Source organism: Chelonoidis abingdonii, chromosome 7 (assembly GCF_003597395.2).
Source record: "Chelonoidis abingdonii isolate Lonesome George chromosome 7, CheloAbing_2.0, whole genome shotgun sequence".
In the NCBI taxonomy this organism is placed as follows: domain Eukaryota; kingdom Metazoa; phylum Chordata; order Testudines; family Testudinidae; genus Chelonoidis; species Chelonoidis abingdonii.
Window position 1 is genome coordinate 103,198,777 of NC_133775.1, and position 21,667 is coordinate 103,220,443.

General features: G+C 40.8%; 1 protein-coding gene across 4 annotated transcripts in view; it reads left to right on the top strand.

Annotated features, from left to right (window-relative positions):
- The window catches only part of CNOT6 (CCR4-NOT transcription complex subunit 6), a 49,561-nt gene that overhangs the window by 6,987 nt on the left and 20,907 nt on the right, over positions 1-21,667 (top strand). For all 4 annotated transcript variants that reach the window (XM_032802309.2, XM_032802317.2, XM_032802333.2 and 1 more), the window contains 2 exons: positions 15,811-15,924; positions 19,083-19,269. In XM_032802309.2, coding sequence (XP_032658200.1) covers positions 15,813-15,924; positions 19,083-19,269 — 299 coding nt within the window. In that variant the 5' untranslated portion in view covers positions 15,811-15,812. The remainder of the gene's footprint in view (positions 1-15,810; positions 15,925-19,082; positions 19,270-21,667) is intronic.

The following is a 21,667-nucleotide window of genomic DNA, read 5'->3' on the forward strand; positions in this document are numbered from 1 at the left end:
TCGCTATTTAAAAATGAAGAAAATTTTAATATCTAGCATGTCTTATAATAGAATGTTATGACCAGTCTCAGCCAGGGGAACATGTGACCCTTTTCACACCAGTGAGGGGGCAGATAAGAGCTAGGCTTTGTTCATGCTTAAAACTTGTATCAGCATATCTATGTCGGTCAGGGATGTGAAAAAAACCACACCCGTAACTGACATAGCTATGCCAGCAAAACCCTCAGTGTAGATGCAGCTATGCCAAGAGAAAAGTGCTTTTGACACACAGCTCGTGTCATTAGGGGAGGTGGTATTCCTACATTGACAGAAAAAGTCCTGCAGTCAGCTGTGTCAACATAGCTGTGCCGGCATAGTCTCTGGATTGTAGACAGCCATAGAAGCTTGGTGCTTCTAAGTCATGTTTTAAGATTTTGTGTGGCTTTTCCATGTATCTTAGTTGAATTTTGCAATTTGCAGCTCAGATGCTATGATACTTTACCTTATAAATGTGTAATAATTTTTTTAATTCTTGAGGTGTTTTGAAAACATTACATATTTAGTTTGATATATGGCAAATACACCAGCTTCTCAGTAATATTTATAAGGATAATTTGTAAAGTATCCTTAGTACATAGAGATATATACATAAAGTTTTAATGCCTCCCAAGAAACTGTTCTGGTTCAGTGGCTGCATTATAGGCCTGTACATAGTATTCAACTGAGTATAAGCCACTGATTTAAGAACTGAAATTACAGCAAAGTAGACTTAAGCATCTTGGTAGGGCCAGCCCAGCATCTAGTTGCATTGCATTGCATTGCATACCCTTGTGTTAGAATATTCTGAACTCGAGAGAGAGCTTGGTTTCACAATTCTTGAAAGTATGGGAAGTGGAGTGGCCATGCTGTTTCCAGGTAGTTGAGCAGTGGTGTCTAGTTAATGAAAGAGCATGTTCACCCCAAGTAGGATCATTACAACACAAGGCTTTAGGTGAGGGTTGTGAAAGTTGGGGTATTCCAGGGATTCTCTGCCTTGCCTTGCCTCAACCATAGAGAATCAAAAATAATGCAATGAAGCCTTTTAAACTTTTAGTTTTTGGCCTATTTTCTAGAATATTTGTGGGCATTTTGTGTCAGAATAAAAGGATTAGTATAATAGTTTTTATTTGTTTTGCAGCTCTCCTAGTGTTCAGCCATAAGTGGCTTCTAATCTGGACTTGACTGGAAGCATTGCAAAGTTGATGACGGGGTGCAAAATTCAGAGCAGTGTGAAATTTCCTTACTTTTTTCTGGCAATTTTACTGATAAATATTTTGTATACTGGAAGTCTTACTACTATAAGCTAACTCTTTAAAGGATTAGATGTGAAGGAGTACAATTTCTTCATTCAGGTGATGCACTAAATAGATCATTCATGTAGTTAAGTGCACATTGGCCCCTTAAGAGTTAGTGTGTACTTTTGCAGAATTCATTGGATGCACAACGATCAAGAGACATCCTTTTCAATGATCAGATCATACATAAAACATATGTAAAGTATTTGCAAGGTTCATGTTTTCAAGGAATGAGTTAGAGGCTTATTGATCTACTTTGAGGTCTGGATCATCTGTGACCACCCTGATTCCTTGTATCAGTATATGGCTGTTTTTCTTAAATAGCAGTTGGTGGCTAGGCAGACAGGGTATCAGCCTCTTGACTATTTCTATAATTTGAAATGCCGTTGGTTTTAGTGTTAATATATTTTCTATTTGTCTGTGGCATCTGACGAACATATAGACCAGGGGTGGCCAAACTGTGGCTCATGAGCTGTATGCAGCTCTTTCATAGTTAAAGTGCAGCTCCCGGAACCCTCCATACCCACCATTCTCCACCTACCAGGCTTGGGGCAGAGCTCAGAGCTTCTGCCCTGTGGCAGATCAGTATGGCCAGGGGCAGAGGCAAACAGCTGGGAGCTGCAGGGAGGGGTCTCTGCTTTAGCTGCTTGGGGAGAGGCAGCAGCAAAAGCAGATGAAGCCCTGAGCCTACGCAGGCGCCTCCCATTGGGCTGAAGCTCCAAGACCCTCCTCCCTGCAGGGCTGAAGCCCCAAGCCCTGGCAGGTTTGTCCCAGCTCTCAAACTTCTGAAGACTGTCATATGCGGCTCGGAGAGTCAGTAAGTTTGGCACCCCTGATATAGGCCTTTATGTAGGTACCTATTTATAACTATTTAGGAAATTGTACGTAGGAAGACGAGCTGCTTTATGGCCATATTCTGAACTACTTACTCAGGCAAATTCCCATTGAACCTATTGGCAATTTAGCTGAGTAACAACTGAGTGCCTATTTTTGCCACCCTTAATCCGAAATTGTACCTTACTCCAAAGATGATCCCAGTGAAATGCAATGTTAGCAGTCAGGCTGTGTGAGACAACCTCAGACTTTGGCTGTTGATAGGAAGAATTTAGTTTTATAGATGCATAAATGGTACATACAGTAAGGGGTCTTGGCATTTAAATGCCAAATATACTGCATGTAGACTAACTATGATTATCTTGGCTGGGTAGGGATAAAGAGTTATTCAATACTTAGCCCAAATATAAATGGAATATAAAATGGAATATATGGAGATAGTCCATATAAAAATCAATAGGCTAATTGATTTCTACTCAGGCCATCTCATTTGACAGTCTAAAGAATAAGAACTGGTATTGCAGTTAAGTTGTGGAATTGCCATTATAATCAACCTTTTTCATGCAGCTTTTTCAAATGATTTCCAGCTTTTAATTCTCATGTTTAGTCTCAAATATGCATTTTTTTCACATTTCAGAAAAATCTGTTCAACTGTTTGAATTATTGTAAGAGAAAACATTTTTGCACACTTAAAACTATGAGTTTTATGCAGGGACTGTATCTTCCTATATTTTTCTTCAATACCTACCACAAGTGAGGGCTCTGATCATGACTGGGGCTTACTGGCACTCCACAATAAAAATATTAAAATAATAAATCAATACAACTTTAAAATTTCAGGTATTTTTCATATACCACAGCTTTAACTATCAGCATCTATATTGACTCATAGACTGACAGACTTTATGGTCCGAAGGGACCATTATGATCATCTAGTCTGACCTCCTTCACAACGCAGGCCACAGAATCTCACCCACCCAGTCCTGGAACAAACCCCTAACCTATGTCTGAGTTACTGAAGTCCTCAAATTATGGTTTGAAGACCTCAAGGTACAGAGAATCCTCCAGCAAGTGACCTGTGCCCCACGCTGCAGAGAGAGGCAAAAAACCTCCAGGGTATACCATTGCTGAAAATTAAGACTTGTATAGTTGCTCTAATCATCTAGGCTACAACTACGCTGAGCTGAGAACGTTTGGAAATAGTATTGAAACTCATTAAATGTTGTCCAGGGTAAATAGGAGGAAAATTGTATGAGAATCATGATTAAGGACACAAGGCTAGAATATTGTATTGGAAACATGTTTAAAAAAAATGCTGTAGTCTAGGGGCTCCAAATGTGGTTTAATATTGGCTGACCAGACCCTAATAGAAACCTGGTTGCTTCCATACTCTTCCTGACCCAGCGCAGATAGGTCCTTAAAATACATTGAAACTTGCTGCATAAAACTAAGAATCCAGAGTATCTTAGACTTTTTGGGTCAAACAGCTTTGTTTAAGCAAATGCATCTGGAAGCTCACAAGGAGATGGGCACAGATGGCTCCTTGGCTATGTCTACACTGTAGACCTAACCTTAGAGCCCTGTTAGTTATTACCCTGAATCCTCTTTACACCAGCTGGGATGTACCAGGCACGCATGTAATATGCCAGGAGAATACCTCCAGCATAGTAATGTTCTGTGCCCAGCTGAAGAGTTGACTTCTTCAGCTATGTGCTACTTCTGCAACAGCCCCAGGTGAAGGGGATGTTCTGAGGTGGAGCAGAGGGAGGACTGATCAAGAAGGGAGGTGGAATGGCTGAAGGTTGTCTTCACCCTGCAGCGCCCCACTGGGGCTATTTAAGCTGGGCACAACTTGGCTGCTGTAATCTGAGTTGAGGGCAAAACGGGCTCACAGCCATTGAATAAGAAAGGTGAAAACTGGCCTGTCCGGGCACCAATGAAACCTTATTGAATAAATTAAGAGTTTTTCAGAATGTCCAGGCTTCAGAGATTTAATTTTTTAGTTTGTGAAACTCTAAAATGCTTCTTGTTCCTTTTAAAGGAAAATAATGGCTCTAGAACCTTTTGGGGGGGAAAAGGCAAGACTTTTTTTCCAATTGTAGAGTTTGCATTCTGGATTTTTGTATTGAAGAAAACTACTCAAATTTAAAATGGAAAATTGGTAGGGTGTCCCCTGCAGGCTTGATTTTTATTAAGAATAGGCTCTGAATTTGCCTTGCCACAGAAGGTGTTTAAAGATAAAGGTGACTCAAAGGCACCAGGGAGATATACAAACCTAATAGGGAATATAGCATTCTCTGGAGGAATGAATTGTGGATTCTAGAGGCCATTTTTAATATTTATCTGATTAGATTCTGAGTGTATCAGACTTCATGAAACCTGCTGAATAAGGCTTAAAGTTGTGTTGAGTAAGCAGAACTCCTTCCCCATTGAAAACAGCCGAGGCTTATGCTAAAAAAGGGTTTTGGGGGCCTTTCAGCATAGAGCTGGACTCTGTGGCTTTCAGTTGGTGCTGAAGGCTCATGCAGCTAACTTCAGTTAGATTTTAAGTATGTTACACAATTTGTGATAAATCTTTAAGAATCTTTACTTTGGAAAGAAATTAGCTACATAACTTGTTTTTAGGTAATTGTAAGGAAGTATGTACATTTTAGAGTAGAAAAATCAAATCCCTAGTTTTACATAACTAATTATATTCTAAACTTGTTTGCAAGGAACAAGGATGATAGATTTCTTTAGGATTTTGCATTCGTATGTCATTATTAACTCTTAATGCAGTGATGTATGTGAATATAAATTATTGCACTGGGGTATGTCTAGACTACAAGTGCTTCAGGGGCAGTGCTGCAATGTAGACACCTGCTACAGCAAGGAAACGGTTTTCTCCATTGCTGTAGTGAATCCACTCCTTCAGGAGAGAGTAGCTAGGTCAACAGAAGAATTCTTCTGTCAGCCTTGTGGTGTGTATCCTGAAACTTAACCACATCTCTCAATGGTGTGAATTTTTCATGTTCCCTAAGTGACAGAGTTTGATTTAAGTTTTAGGTGTAGACCAGGCCTTGGTCAGCAAGAGGAGGAAGTACAGCTTGTTGATTTGTATTGGTGGCTGTGTACAATTCTAGTTTTGATACCACCCGATAGGGAGGAGGAGGAAGCATTACTAGTGAAGTTATTAAATGTTAAGAGACCTTAAGATGTCACTTTGCTAGGTAACAGAAAAATCTGTTTAAAAATTATCAGAAGGGATACCCTTGGACCACTGACCAGTTTTGTGTCCGATATACTTGACAGAAGATTCTTGAATAGATTATTCTGAGGTTTAAATTCCAAGCAGGATCAAAGGAATGTTGCATTTTCTCATGCTTTGTGGTGGTTAAAAAATTCCTTATGGAAAAATCCTATGGAGGCATCACACTTGTGCTGCTTCAGTAAGGTCAATAGGAGCAGCCTTTGAGGTATAGAACATCCCTTATCAGGTCCTCTGACAGATCCTCCAGCTTTAAAATTCACATCCCCTTTCTTAAAACTTCCATCACAGCCCGTAACAAATCCCACTTGTGTTCCTCTTCCACCTTGTTATTTCATAAGTGAATGTTCCCTAGCATGGGATTGAGCCTGCCTTTTTCTTCTGGCAGGCTTAGTTTATTTGGTGAAGAACTCTTGGTCTTAAATGTGCCCCAACTTTGTGTCAGCTTCTGCACTCCTACTTTTAGGACAGGGACTTTCCCTCTATCCATGATTCTGCTGCAATATGATCTTGTGCTTCTATGTTGGGCAAGTAATAATTATTTTCTTCAATTGGCCAACTTGCCTCACAGCACAGGCCCTCTTCTGAATTAACCTAGATTTTTTTCCCTTACGGTAGCCATTTCAGCCTCCTGGGTATCCAATTTAGGAGGGTTTCAGCATGAAGTTTAGTCAGCTCCTTCTCATGCAGAAACCACTACTGCTCACCGTTCTCTTCCTTTACTCTGAGATGGACCAGTGGCTTCTCCCTTGACACAGCTTGTGTCAAAACTTTATCGCTCGAGGAGCATGTTTCTTTGCGCTCCTGCAAGCCCACAAAACCAACTGGAACGTGAGTCAGTTTACCAGCCTTCTCAGTTTTTTTTTTCTGTACTCTGTGCAACAGAACCAGTCGTTAAGTCACAGGTAATAAGAGGGCAAACCAACCTGTGTGCTCCATATGTCTACAGTCAACACAAACAGCTGAGCCCGAGGTCTTGTTGCACTGAATACCTGTGTCTCTTTTTGTTGCTTGCAAGACCCCCATAAGATGACACTTCTGCTTCTTGAGCACTGCCAATCACTTCTACAGATCTCTCAACTCAGAAATTGGTATTCAAGGAACAGTGATTGGCTCTGTCTGGTAGCAGATTCTCTGGAATACCCTCTCCATAGCTCTCAGTGGACTCTCATTGGCTTAGAAAGGTTTGACAGATGATTGCTCAAGCTCAAGCTGTTCGACAGACGATTGCTATACATAGCCAGGTCACTAAACTGGCGTGGCCTTCCAGATAAGCCCCCAATGTCCACCCCTTGTGGGTTATTGTCTCTTCTCCCTGCACTGGACTCCTTCAGCAACAGCACTTTTTTTTTTTTTTTTTGTCCTCTTTAGCAGTGTCGTCATTTCCTTCTAGAACCCTCTTTCAGTAGGGCTGCATACACTCAGCAGGCAGCTGCCAGCAATAGCCTCTTTCCTCTCCCATGACTCCTTTTTATCCCCCAGCATGCCCCACTTCCGATCACTTGACTCTGTCAGGTGACTTTACTCATTGCCTTGACTTGGAGGCAAGCCAAAACTAGCATAGGTGCAGCTGACCTCTTAACAAGACAACTCCGCTGAAACTAGTAACCAAAAAGTATCTAATGGCCTCTTCCTGGCTTTAGCTCAGAACCAGTACTTTCCATCATCATCCTTGTCAACCTGTTAGCCACCTTTGACAGAATCTACCAGATGCTTATTTATGATACCTTGTTCTTGCTTGGCTACTGTGACTCAGTCCTCACCTGGTTCTGTGACCTCTTTAATGGTTCCTCCAATGTATCTTTTGGAGGATCCTTTCCAACCCCCTAAAATTCAGATTTATTTGGTTTTCAAAAGTTGTTTTTGTATCTTGGAAATACCAGTAGTAATCAGATCTGTTCCTCCCTGGTTTTGCTGGAGCACTTTTTTGTAGAGGTCTTGGGTATTTTGAAATCACACCTTAGTGGAAGGAATGGTCACACTGAATCTTTAAGACAAATATTTATCTTAAGTGCTAATCAGCCATTTAGTCTTACAGCTATTGACAAAAACAAAATTGACTTGTCTGACTAAACTTCTCCATCTCTTAACTGCTCAGCTTTCATCCTCTTGTAGTGTTTCACTAGTTTTCCAGTAACTAAAATCTTCCAGAGTAGAAAAGACCAGGATTTATAATGTGTGATGGGACAGATAGGCCCTACACTGGCAAGGAGAGGGTTAAGGAGAGCTTATGAACCCAGTTGGCCTCGCCCTGCTACACCTGCATCAAATGTCAGGCCTGGAGAAAGGAGTTAAAAGTAGGAGACCTAGCCCCATCGCAGACCAGAGACTGCACTAGCTTGCTGGCCGGATAAGCCAGAATGGATGACCTGCTAGAATGGATGACCAGACCATGGGGGATTGGCAGAAGCTCAGACTGTTTGAAGATAAACCTTAAGTAGAAGGTGAGGTCCCTTGGATGACTCTGTTTTGAGTTGTGGTTCTTAAGTTCCAAAGGAATTCAACGCCCTGGAAGGGATGGGACTGAAGTGTGACTCGGCCAGAGGGCCAAAGCGCTTCTACCTTGGACTGTATGGACACAGTCACATACCTTCAGAGACCCACAGCTGGGTGAGTTGTGCCCTGACAGGCCACAAGGGGATGCCACAGTTGCAGCCTGTCACAAATGTAAACAACAAACAGAAATTTGACGAAAACCTTTCAGGTCTTTTATACCATCATAAAGCAGCTCAAAAGCCGGGGGGAAGCACACATTTTCCTTTTTGCAAGTCATCTTTAGAATCATAGAGTATCAGGGTTGGACGGGACCTCAGGAGGTCATCTAGTCCAAACCCCTGCTCAAAGCAGGACCAACCCCAACTGAATCCCTAAATGGCCCCCTCAAGGATTGAACTCACAACCCTGGGTTTATCAGGCCAATGTTCAAACCGCTGAGCTTTAAGGGTGTGCTGTCTTTAGCTTCTGTTGTTACATATGTGAGTTTCTGAAAGTAAGTTCAGTCAGCCAAGCTTCTTTCTTCTTACTTTCTGATAGACACCTTTTCAGTAAAAGTAACGAATATTGGCAAATCTTCACCTTCAAAGCAGGTCGATAGCCTTTTTATTCAAAATTATATCTATTTTATACCTTAGACATGCTTTACAACCTATTACAATACAATTGAAATGTTCCACTGACTACATAATAGCATGTCAGCAGAATATTCTAACTCAGTGTAATCTCTATTGAATATTTTTTTTCCAGTGGAAAAGGAGGAAATCAATTCTTGGCAAATGGAATATTACAAAATTGGGTTTGGAAACAAGTTGTTTTCAGACTTCTAAGAGAATGTTACAATTAAAAGTATGAAAGAGCCCTAGATGGCAGATGGGGTTGGTAACAAGATATCCAGGCTCTGTTTCTATGCTGCACCTGCAGAAGGAGCTGCTCAAAAAGAAAGGGGCAAAGAAGGATTTCTGCCATCTTTGCATCGTCCAAGATTCTGGACTGCTTCAGATGCTGAAATGGCCCCCCAGGCATAAGTTACAGCAACTTCCAGTGGCTCTAATTCACAGCAGCCCATGCTGAACTGCCTGTGGGCTGTGGTGCAGCCTAGAGTTCCCATAATACGATGTACTATTGGCTGAACCCAATCTGACATTCTTCCTGTGCTGGTGCTTGAGAGCTGGGCTGCTTATGGTAGCCATATGCTTTGCTCCTTACAGTGTACTACTGGCCCTTGTACACTGCTTGATATAGGGCTGAAGCGGGAGACAGAATCTTTCCTGCAGTTTTCCTTCCCTAAATCACTTGTTTCAATCTGGCATAATTTAGTTGTAAGCTAAAGCTGCCATGTGAGCTTTTTGTAGCTCATATGAAATGAGTTTCTGGTCCCTTATTCTCGCACTTCATGGCTAGCCATTCACACTACAAATGCAGTCTCTTGATAATTATTTGTTACACCCCTTTTGACCATCTCAAGAGAAACAATTGAATGAATATGGAGTGTGTCAACCTTATAGGGAAGGGTTTGAGACATTGCTGAGCAGCAGAATCTGTAGTACAATTGTTCTGTGAATGGAATACATTAGGAATTTCAATCTCCAGTATAGTCTAGCACCTTTCACAAACATTAGTGGCCTAATTTTCAGAGGAGTTAAGAACCTGAGATTAGTTATATATTATAGAAAGAGACCTTCTAAAAACATTAAAATGTATTACTGGCACACACAACCTTAAATCAGAGTGAATAAATGAAGACTCGGCACACTGCTTCTGAAAGGTTACCGACCCCAGTGCTAGAGTGTGAGCACTTTTGAAAAATCATGCCATAGATTCTGTCCAAGTAAATTAAACATTTATATTATAGGAGGTGCAGGTAGTAATGCCTATAGTTAGTTGCCTGTCACTTATCTTTATAAGACCATCTTTTCAATTGCTTAAAGTTTAGTTAAACTTTAAGCATTCAGGCAGAAATGTTAAATGCCTGGTGTCTGCATTTAAAAAAAAAAAACTTAAGTACCAGCTGGTGTGGGGCCACCCAACTGTCTGGCTGTAGAGATGCGCCTGCAGTGGCCGCTGTGGCTGTCCCCAGGGCTGCCTGAGCAGCTGGCTCTGGGGCCAGATGCTTGGGCTGCCCTGGAGTCAGCCACACTATCACTAGCAGAAGTCGTGGAGGTCTCATGGAATCCATGACTTCCCTGACAAACACTAAGCCCTAAGCATGATCCTTTTTGCCACCATATTATGAACTATCCTGGAGCTGTAAGAGTTGAGCAAGAATTTCCCTGCAATTGCTCCTCCTGGCAGCCAGGAGGAGCTGCGGCATTGAACATCATAGCTGAAAGCAGACTTTCTTCTGTGCCTGCAATGTTCGTCCTGTTGGTGCCCAGGCAGCAAAGAGAAATCAGCTTCTCTGGAATGGAAAGGAGCGAGAGAGTGGGTAGGGAAAGTTGCACAATCCAGAAGGGATAGGACCTGGGTTGTAGGGAACTGGATAGGAGCAGAAGGTGGGGAGACAGGAGCTGAGGGTTGGATAGGTGCAGTGAAAGATGGTATACTTGTGTTCCAAGCCTGTCCCCAGTAGAGCATCGTCTCCTCCTGAACCCAGAAGTCCTGTCCTTAATCTTGTTCTATCACGAAATATTTGTAAAACCCATTGGCAAAGTGTGTCTCATTCTCTTCTCGTGGCTGGTCCTCAGAACATAACAGCCTGCTATTAGTACCAGATAGTCCATTAGTCAATGCACATGATGAAGCATGCTTTGGGGATGAATCAAGGTTTGTAGTGAATGATGCTGTTTTCTGTAGTACCCCTGCCTCATTTGTTTACAGAAATTGGAAGATGCATAGTGAATGAGGCAGGAATACAGATAGAGAAAGGATGGGCTCATGATTAAGGAGGATAAGTGCCTTTCTGGAGAACTGGATTCTATTCCTGTCTCTGCCATGAAGTTCCTGTGTGATGTTGGGAAAGTCACTTAAAGCTGACTTTTCACAGATGGCCACTAAATGTCTGATCTTCAATTTCTGGATGCCCAGTATGGTACAGCTGGTACCAAATTTGCAGATGTGCCAAGTGCTCACAGTTGTGTGTTGAATAGATATTTTACCTTTAAAAATGCTGAGCACTCTGAAAAATCAGGCCCTAGATATCTCAAGGTATCTTCCAGCAGGAAGGAAGCTGTGTGATTGCTGGATGTCAGCTACCTGACATCACCAGCATTTCAGCCACTCAGCTCTTCTCTGGACAATGTCTGTCCAAACTTCACCTTGCAGGTTAACAATAACTACACTCCAATCCTTTTGAATTGCATCCCTGTGATATCCCGGCCCTGACACTGGCTACTCAGAAATTTCAGATCCTCTGCATCCAAAGATGCAGTGTACTGTACCCAGTTTTACCTTAAACCACACAGCAATTGTGAGTACGTAAATAAATCTACTGTTGTTTTAGTATAAGAGCGAATAAAGATTTAACTAGAAGTGAAAGAAAATGAATGGAAATAAAAGCTTTCAATACAAAATCATAGGATGCAAACCTGAGTTTACACTTATCAATAGTTACCTTTCCTATATAATAAAGTAGGTTTCCACAAAAAAGTTTAGTCTTTTGCAGAGCTAGCTGGTTTCACAAGAACCAAGACCCAGATGTTCATAAAAGCACCCAGTTTCCCCATGACATTTCCTTAGTGACAAGATCCAGAGTGCTTCTCTTCCTTCTGTGTTATACTGCAAATAGCGGTTTGTTTCTACTCACAGCCAGGGTTAAGTTCCGTCTGTAATGTTCCCTTTTCACCTCCAAGCTGTTTCAGTTGTTTGGTTGTGCCTCTGATGGTTTTCTGTGGATAGTTTTGGGAGGGAGCAATGCTAGTCAATTGAGGTAATCAGCATATCAGCATTACCTGACCTGCTGATTAGAGAGGAGTAATAACTGCCTCCTGCTTGAGTAGGCCATCACTGCAGCACATCACCTCCTGGTGATTAATTTCTAATCCAAGTCCATAAAGTGTACTTTGAATATAAAAACAGTATTCCTTAAATATTACCCATACATGCATATCACCAGGATTGAGTCTTGACAAGTTATGAGCTTCCTCTAGATAACTCGCATAATATCCCTTTATGAATAAATACCTTCCAAGATACATGTTCGGTGTAATGAGTTTGTTGGGTTTGAGGTGAGAGTTGTTTACAAAGAAGAGGGGACCCTCTGCCAAGGGGGTGTCTCTGTTAAATAGGAGAACCATTGCAAATTATCAAGTGAAACAAAAGGCAAAGAATGCATCGTAGAGCAGTTTGTCAGTGTATTTTGATGATTGTAAATTAGTTTTACTGAGATTCTTAAAGTACTAGTAACTGTACTGTGGTGTATATTTTGTAAAAATACTGTAAATAAGATCTCACTACAGTGAGCTCTATTAAATCTTTTTTAGTCCTAATAAGTAAGACTAAGATTTTGTCTCAGATATTTTCAGTAAAAGCCATGGACTGGTCATGGCAAAAACAAAAATTAACAGAAGCTGAGACCTGTCCATGACTTTTACTAAAAAATATCCAGGACAAAATGGGGATCTGCAAGTCCCCCACCGTCTGAAGTGGGGCAGCTATGGGGTACCCCTGCTGCCTGCAGCTCTTGGGATCCCCCCCACTACCTGTGGGGGCTGGGAGCTGTGGGGTGCCCCCACCACCCATGGCAGCCGGGAACTTAGGGGTTCCCCCGTTACCCATGGAAGCCGGGAGCTCTGGGGGCAGCAAGAGCTGGCGAGAGTACACCACAGCTCCCTGCCCCCATGGGTAGCAAGGGACTCTGCAGTTCCTGACCATCGCAGGCTGAAGCCAAGGAGCCGTGTAACTTCCACTGACCTCCATGACAAAATCGTAGCCTTACTTATAATTCTGTTTCTCAAGCCTTTTAAGTTGATGAGCGGAAATTTACTGATAAGCGTAGTAAGCAGAATGTAGGCCCTTGCTAGTTAAGGTGTAGTTGTTGTTGCATTCTGTCGGGATTGACTGCTCTTTTTTAGTTGTCTTCCTCTCCACTAATCTTTAAGAAATAATAAAATGAGTAGAACAAAAGGTTGAAGAGAGCCCCCATCTGCTGCTGCCTCTCCAGTAACTGGTCTCTTTGTATGCTGAAAGTTTTACCGGGATTTTGGGGACTTATTTTGTTTGCTGAGTGAAGGGAAAAAAAAGTAGGTTGAAGAATCATTGTCTAGTAAAGATAAGTAGAATGAAGTAAAGGGCTGTTCATTTATGTTGTGGCATATTTTCAACCTCTTCATTGGCAACAAATATAGTTGGGGAGGGGGCTTCTTAGACACCATCCTATCAGATCCCATTAGTATGTGGCTCCCTTGAAAGGGCATGGATGCATCCATCCTTCATTGTTTTTCAGTGACTATTTTAAAACTAAAGTGGGGGGTGACTCTAAAGGGGGTCCTAAACTACTTGCAAACCCTCTCTGGGGAGGTTTCACAGCTGTTTCCACTGCCTAGTTTCTGCAACGCATTACCAGTATTATGCATTATGGACACTATACTGGCACAGCTACATTGTCATAGCAAACCTGTAGTTTAGGTGTAGCCTACATTGATGGAAAGGGTTTTTCTGTTTGTGTAGGAACACCGCTTGGCTGAGCAATTGTAGCTGCATTAACGGAAGTACTCTTTCGTTGACATATCTACATCTGCACTAGGGATTAGGTTAAATCTAAATCTTCCCATAATTCTTATTTTTAAAGCACTCTGTCGTTCCTGTTCTGTGTGAGCTTCCTGTGAGTATGGTTTAGATGGTGAGCTTCTTGATGCAGAAATGTCTATATTTTTGTATTGTAAAAGAGCAGAGAGTACTATTGGCACTTGACAAATAGTTAATAATGATATTGCATGGGATGGCTTTGTGCACATTGAAAGAAGTGGTACATAAATTCTCTGGTAAGCTACTAGACCTGATTTATGCAGTGTGCTATGGAAAATTTTGCAGCACCTTAGAACTTCTGCATAATCTACAAGTAACTTCAGAAAGTGTCTTTTAAATTGAAATCAGTTCCATATTCTTGTAGCTTGTTTTGGTAATAAAATAAGCTAGGATTGTTTTGAATTTATGCTAACAAAAAATGGTAATATGCACCTTTCTGGGGATGGGGGTTGGGGTGAAGCTAGATAAGCCTTGGACAGTGGTTCTCAATTTATTTGCTATTGTGGGCCGCATCCAATACTACCTGTGTGGCCCTGAGAATGTCACATGGGCCACAGCTCTGTGCTGATTGGGCTGCAGGTTGAGAACCACTGAACTAGGATGTAGTGTGGGATTCTGAAACCAAAGAGGATGTGCTTCTCTTTCCTTCCTCCTTGGGGAAGTGGCAGTGAAGGGGACACTAGCAGTTTAACATTTTTTTTTTTTTTTTTTTTTTTTTTTTGAGGAGTGTTCCTTGACACAGCAATTCTTGCCAGCAAACATCTGATCTACAGTTTCCCGTCCCTAAATGCACACCAATGGATGTCATAAAAATGGAGAAGCACCTTAGTCATGTTTGTGTTAAAATTAATAAGCAGTGAAATAGTAAAGTGTTTTTTATTATTTATTTTTTAAAATTTCCATTGGAAAAAATCAGTGTTAAGACCTGTTCAGATGGATGGAAAAACCCCTGCATCACTTTTAATTATCTTTTCATATTCAGGCAGGCAATATGTAGTGGTTCAGATTTGAAAAGATACTTTCGCAACATAAATGAATTAAACAGAAAAAAGCTTAACCGTTCTCTGGCATGGTGGATATTGTGGTCATTTGTGAATTGTAGAAAAAACAGGGTTCTGGTAACTTGTGTATTAATGTTTCTCTTTCCATTTCACTTAATAGTTACTCTGAGAAACTATTGTTGCTAAATATTCTTGAAAATACATTATGAATAAGTGCAGACATCTTCATTATTCTAAACAGTATCAGCCAGTTCAGAAAATTGCATAACATAACGCTGTTTGAAATACAAGCCTGCCCTTTTCTTTGAACCACTTAATACTTTAACACTTAGAAAAGTAGACTGCTTATCAGTGGATTCAGGATTTTTAACATAATAAAAAATAACATGGAAGCAGGTAAAAGGCAGGGATGTTGGTGTCAGCACAGCTTTGTGTGCTGAGTAGTTAGTTGTTAAACCTGAGAGAACAAGATGACAGCTTTTGAGTTGTCTTGTTTAAATGTATTCCTGTTGATACGAGCCAAAATACTGAAGAACTTTTCTATGCCTGCATTCTGTAACAAGAGAATTTCACTGCATTCTAGCAAGACCCTGGCTCTAGCAGGCTTTGTGGGTTTGATGGGAGGGTTTTCATGTGATGCAAGGATTCATGAACATTGGTTCATCTTTGTGAACCCATTCATCCTCAGGATGATGTCTTCCTAATTATTTTACCTTGTGCCTGCAGGTCATCTTAGGCCTGATCTAAATATACAATTTTCACCAGTTTAACTGAATATAGTAACCCAGTTTTTGTTAGCAAATTTAAGTTAAATCAGTATTGGAAATTCTTAAGCTGATTGCAGAGCATCCACACAAGGGGTTTGCACCAATTTTATTAAATTGACTTGCATACAATTGATGCAATTTTTGTGTGTAGACTGGGTGCAATTTTTATATGGAGACTGGACCACCTTCTGCTATTGTTAGAAGTTGCAGTAGCATGTGTTCTTTTAGGCCGACTGTCGTCTGCCTCTCTCCCTCTCCCCCTCCCCCCCGGTCCTCCCAGGGAGGTTTGTGACATGACAGAAAAAGAGTTGCCTCAGACTGAAGAGTTGGATTGTACATGTAATTAACGTGACATACTCTCTATAGAAAAGTAGTTCCTTAAAGGAGGAATCTTTCTATCTAGAGTAAAGGTAATACATTTGTTAAATAGAATAATATAGCAAAGTGTTATTTTTCTGTTCTTTCAACAGGAATGCCCAAAGAAAAGTACGATCCACCTGATCCACGGAGGATGTACACAATTATGTCCTCAGAGGAAGCAGCCAATGGAAAGAAATCAAATTGGGCGGAGTTGGAAATAAGTGGTAAGAAATTGAGGAATAATGGTTATGTGGTGAAATGAGAATTTGATTTCAAATTTGAATACTCATACTAGCCATAGGATAAACTTTTCTCCTGTAGATATTCCCTCACAAGTAAGCAGGGTTGGGCTACATAGGCTTGGTATTTGAATAGGAAACCTAAAGAATACCAAGGAGTTACAGGAAGTTGTGGTGTTTATTTGGTAGGATTCATTCTTCCTTCTAGTAAATTGATGCCCAACATGGGATACTGGGAAATGCTGTGCGGCAGTAGATCTCCTCTACAAATAAGAGCTAAAATGAAGGTTGTGACCATGTTGTGTCAGTAAAGATTCCTGTGCACTTTACATGGATTTTAAGAGTGTTTAAATCTGGTGCCTTGACCAAAATTTAGCAATTGCATTCTGTCTGCCTGAATTTTAGGTTAGCTAAATTTATGCTTTGTTTCCTCTCCTAAGCTGTTTTATGATAATGCTGTTTGACAGGTCACAGCTGCTGCATTTGAATGGCTGATAAGGTATTCGTGTACATACTTAATATTTCAAGTTAAAGGATCTGATCCTGCATCTCTTACTTGAAGTCAGTTGGAGTACACATGAATGACCAGGTTTTTGAGGGCCTGATTCAGGAAAGCATTTTAGCATGTGATTAAGCGTTTTCCTGAGTAGGGATGCACTCCTCAATTAGGGCCTGAGTAAGTGTTGTAGGATCAGACTCTGCCACCAAAATGAAGTACCTTTTTACTGTAGATACTTCGGGATCTCTTGGAATGAAAGGTGCTATACAGATGTAAAAATATTATGCTGGAGCCAGTCATAACAGCATAGTTAATGTTGCTGTAGAAGTTTTAACAGGAGCTTTAAACCTTTGTTTTATGAAAAGTTACAAAAATGGCAAAACACAAAACAGAATGTAAACTTTGAGTTCTGTTTGAATTTTTCATGCTGGTTTGATACAGCAAATTCCAAAATTACCACTCCCCCTCCTTTGAAAAAATTTTCTCTGGTTTGTTTTATCTTTTTCAGACCCTTTTGCAAGAAATAGAAAATGTAGGATCTGTGCTTTGGTCTACATGTTGCTCTGTATGTGCAGATTAATCCAATATCAGTTATTGTTTGTCTCTCAATTGGTCACTTTTTCTCCGTATTGAAAAGAAATGTGCTGAGATGTACTTGCCATCTTTAGCAGTAACAATATAACAGGTCCCATAAGCAAAATCTTCCTCATGTGTGACTATGATTACACTACAGTTTTTCCACTAGAGATCAGTCTACGGTACACTACAAATGTTTGTAGCCTAGAATAAACAATTTAGCAGTGTCCAGACTAGTTTTTACAAAGATATTAACTCTAAGGGTTTAATTCAAGGTTTTATATAGATATAGATGCACATAAAATATACTTGGAGACAAGTCCTGTGTGTGAGACGCTATCCCACCAATCCCTTGTTGCCTGAGGGAAAATTCTGAGTTGATCAAGAGGAGACCATGAGTTGAAATCTCACCTGTACTGGCTCCAGTTTATATTCCATGCACTGTTCTATACTGTCAGTTGAACTTACCTGGAAATCAGTATTGAAAGTTTAAAAAACACTGAATTTTTTTTAAATATGTATTTTCCTTTCAACTTGTATTTCTTTATGTACCTCCATGTAGCCAGGATTTTTATTCCTGGCAGGAAAAACGTTCAAATTAAACTGAATAACTCGATCCTTCTTTTCCTCCACTCACCCAGTGCCAGTGATGAAAATTCTGGACACACTTAAATTGATCTTTTTCCCTCCTTTAACTTTTATTTCTTTATTTTATTTATCTCAGTGCAGTTTTTCGTAGGAGGAAGAGAGTTGGAGAAAAAAAAAGTAATCAGCAAATACACTTGGAGTATAATGACTTAATTGGAAAGAGTGTTTAACATTGGTGGCTCATAGATGACTAAATCAGCTATAAAAAGTCTGTTAAATGGTAGTGAGCCTATTTTGCCTCTGAGGAAATGATGTTCTGATTTTTCCTTCAGTGCTCTTGATACAGCCTAGATCAGGGGTAGCCAACCTGAGCCTGAGAAGGAGCCGGAATTTACCAGTGTACATTACCAAAGAGTCACAGTAATATGTCAGCAGCCCCCCATCAGCTTCCGCACTTCTCGCCTGCCGGCAACCCCACCAGTCAGCATCTCCTCCTCCCTCCCTATGCCTCCTGCCCACCACAATCAGCTGTTTCACTGTGTACAGGAGGCTCGGGACAGGAAGGGGTGAGGAGAGAGGGCATGGCAGGCTCGGGGAAAGGGGCAGGAGCCTTGGGGGAAGGGGTGGAGAGGGATCAAGACTTGGGACAGAGCTGGGGGTTGATCAGTGAGCACCCCTGACACATTGAAAAGTTTGCACTTGTAGCTCCAGCCCCAGAGTCAGCACCTATGCAAGGAGCCACATATTGACTTCTGAAGAGCCACATGCAGCTCTAGAGCCACAGGTTGGCCACCCCTGGTATAGATAGTCTTTCTGATTGAAGGGTGGGAAGTCAGCCTTGCAAGAGAAATGTCTCTAATGATGTCCCTTATGATATGTCAAGTTCCTGCTATATGGAGGTGTAGATCTCTTGACTTTTTAAAATGAATCAATGTTAATATCCACCATTTACACAAAATTGGTGTGGTTCTTGAGCCCATGGCCATAGCCAGCACAGCTTTTGGTGACGTGCAGTTTGGGGACCTCTGTTCTAAAGTTACCTTTATAGTTAGTTACAACAGGAATAACACTGTTGAACTCCGGAAGAAGCTGCGTGCTCTTAATGGCATGAAAGAAGGCCTTTTTATTTAAAATACTGAATGCATGATCAGTTCATAAATCTATAAATTGCTTTATGTAGCACTTTCGAGAGGAAGAGGATGTCCAAGGCTTAAAACATGGGCTCAAAAATATCTAAAGAGCCCAGGCAAGAAAATTTAAAGGAACATTTATTTGTGCCATCAAAATGTCATGAAATTAGAGTACCCTCTATGTAATCTTCCATTTTTAACCATATTGCAGAAAACTCTAAACACTGTTCAAACAGGATGTCATAAAATACTCATATAATGCTAAAACTAGATGTTTAAAATGTCCAACATTATTTTTATTTTACTCCTGTTTCTTTCTTTCTTTCTCTCTCTCTCTCTCTCTCTCACAGGGAAAGTAAAAAGCTTAAGTTCATCTTTATGGTCACTGACCCATCTGACAGCTTTGCATCTCAGTGACAATTCCTTATCCCGTATTCCTTCAGACATTGCCAAGCTTCATAATCTGGTATATCTGGACCTGTCCTCTAATAAAATCCGTAGTTTACCAGCAGAACTCGGAAACATGGTGTCACTCAGGTATGCAAATTCATCTGCGATCTCAGCAGACATCAATTTCATGTTTTGGCACAATTCTGTTCTGTAACTAACCAAAGCCATTATAAACAGTTTTTCCTAATGGTTGGAGTTATAACTGCAGCCCTCGTACTCTATATTTGCCCTGATCTCCAGTTGTCCCATGCAACAGTGTACAATGAGCCCCTACAGAGCTGAGCATGGTGGCATGCACCTTGCAGGACATTGCCACACACACACGCACGCACGCACGCACACACACACACACACACACACACACACACACACACAAATAAATCCTTATGCAGGATGCTGTTCTTGAAGAACTGTTGACACCCATAGAGTTGGTGCAGGAGTTGCCCCTTAATTCATGGCAAGAGAAAAGAGTATTTTACAGCACGTAGCTGTCATTCAGTATCATCACCTACCCATCTTAAAGTTACTGAAACATTCTGAGATTCACCTTGTGAACTAATTAGTGTTCCTTTTTCTTTATAAAGCCTTTTTCCTTTTAAAGTATTGATGCAAGTTATGTTCTTGTGCAAATGTTAGTATAGCACTGTGCAGAACAATGCATGCAGATATTGTGGAAACTTTCCTAAAATTTTCCCAATTTACTCCAATCCTGATTCTACAACATGCCAGCTATCCCTGTCTTGAGCCTCTTTTGAACAGAGAATATAAAATCTTGTTCTGGTTGTAAAATGTGCACTAACAAACTTGGATCAGACCACCAATCTCGTTTCCATTTGTGACAAACATAATATTTGAATCCTGTTCTATAGACACAAAGGGCATTAAAAGCATTAACCACTGCGCACACACTGTCCTCAGTAATTGTAGCTGATCCATGATTTCTTTTCACTGAGGGTAAGGTGAAGAACAGTCCGTAAGTGCTTCCTAAGTGGTAGCACTCTGCAGGTCTCAATCCCGTAGTAGTTTTGTGTTTCCTTCTAACTGCTACTGCACTCTCCTCATAGTTTATGGTATAATTTCCAGACTAAGAGTAATTTCAGCTTTGAATGTCACCAGTATTATGGACGAGAGAAATAGTGTGAACTGACACTACCTAGAATCTTTTAGAGTCAATAAATAACTCCTTCAACCTCCATGTCTGGGAACTCTCTTTTTTTATAAAGGGCGTAGCTTGTCTAAGATCCATTGTGTCTCCCTGTCACATGCAGACAAAATTTGTTCCAATGACTTTGGGAGACAGTGAACCAGCTAATGGAGAATGATCAAGTTGCCAGTCTTTTGAGGGAGCTAAAAAACTATCACAAATTTTTCTTCAACACAACTGGGGAAAAACTTCAGAGAGCTCAGATTCTTTTGATTTGTTTGGAAGGACTAGTATGACTTGCTATGATCCTCTTTGCTGCCTAAAGGGAACTCTGACGCCAAAGAGCATTAACCAAAATGAAATTAAACTAGACAACTATCCTTATCATTTTTCTTTAACAATTTATGAAAACTGTACTTTATTTGTTAGTGGAATTGTAATCTATGCCTAGAATGAACCCAGGTGAGCACCTTAAACCAAAAGTTCACCTTAAAGAGTTCTGCAAAGTTCTCAAAAGTTCTTAGACAAAAAGATACTTTCATAAAGAACAATGTATTAGTTGCCCTTTAGGGTCATGTAGAATATTGTTCCCAACCATGTGATAGTCCAGTGGTTTTCAACCTCTGGTCTGTGAACCCCTGGAGGCCCGCAGATTATGTCAAAGGTGTCCATGAAAGGTGACTATGAAAATGAAGTTTCAGACCCCAGAAGAGGCATTCTGTTTTTCTGATCAATCAAAAGTATGTGAATACCTCTCCCTAAAGATCAAAACCTGCAAGTGTTGTCGTTCTCATAAAAGCCCACAGTTTAACATCCTTTCTCGCGCTGTGTCAAATGCCATGCTGAGCCGAGCACGTGCAATACTTACAGTTGAATTCTGTTCAGTCAGTTTTCAGTCTAAGGATTCTATAGTAGGTGTCCCCAGACTACAGGTTGAATTTCCAAAGGGGTCTGCACCTCCATTTGAAAATTTTTAGGGGTCTGCAAATGAAAAAGGTTGCCACACACTGTGGTAGGCAAATAAAGCTTGAATGACTTAGGCCAGTGGTGGGAAGTTGGTAAAGTTTTTGTTTTTAAATCTTCCTCCCTTCCTCTCTCCTGAGCAGTATATGTTACTGCCTGGAAATCTAGGAATGGAGTAGGTGGGCCCTTGGTCTTTTTCCTCCTAAAATGTCTACTTTTATCTATGCTCTTTTTACGTCTTGCAAGGTATGGCTAGGGAACTCTAGTTTGGCAGAATCATATGGGTAACTCTTACGTAAGTCTTATGCAGTCTTACGTAGTGATTGTGACTATATCTCGATTTTAACATTATACCTAAATTGGACCATTTTAGGGCTG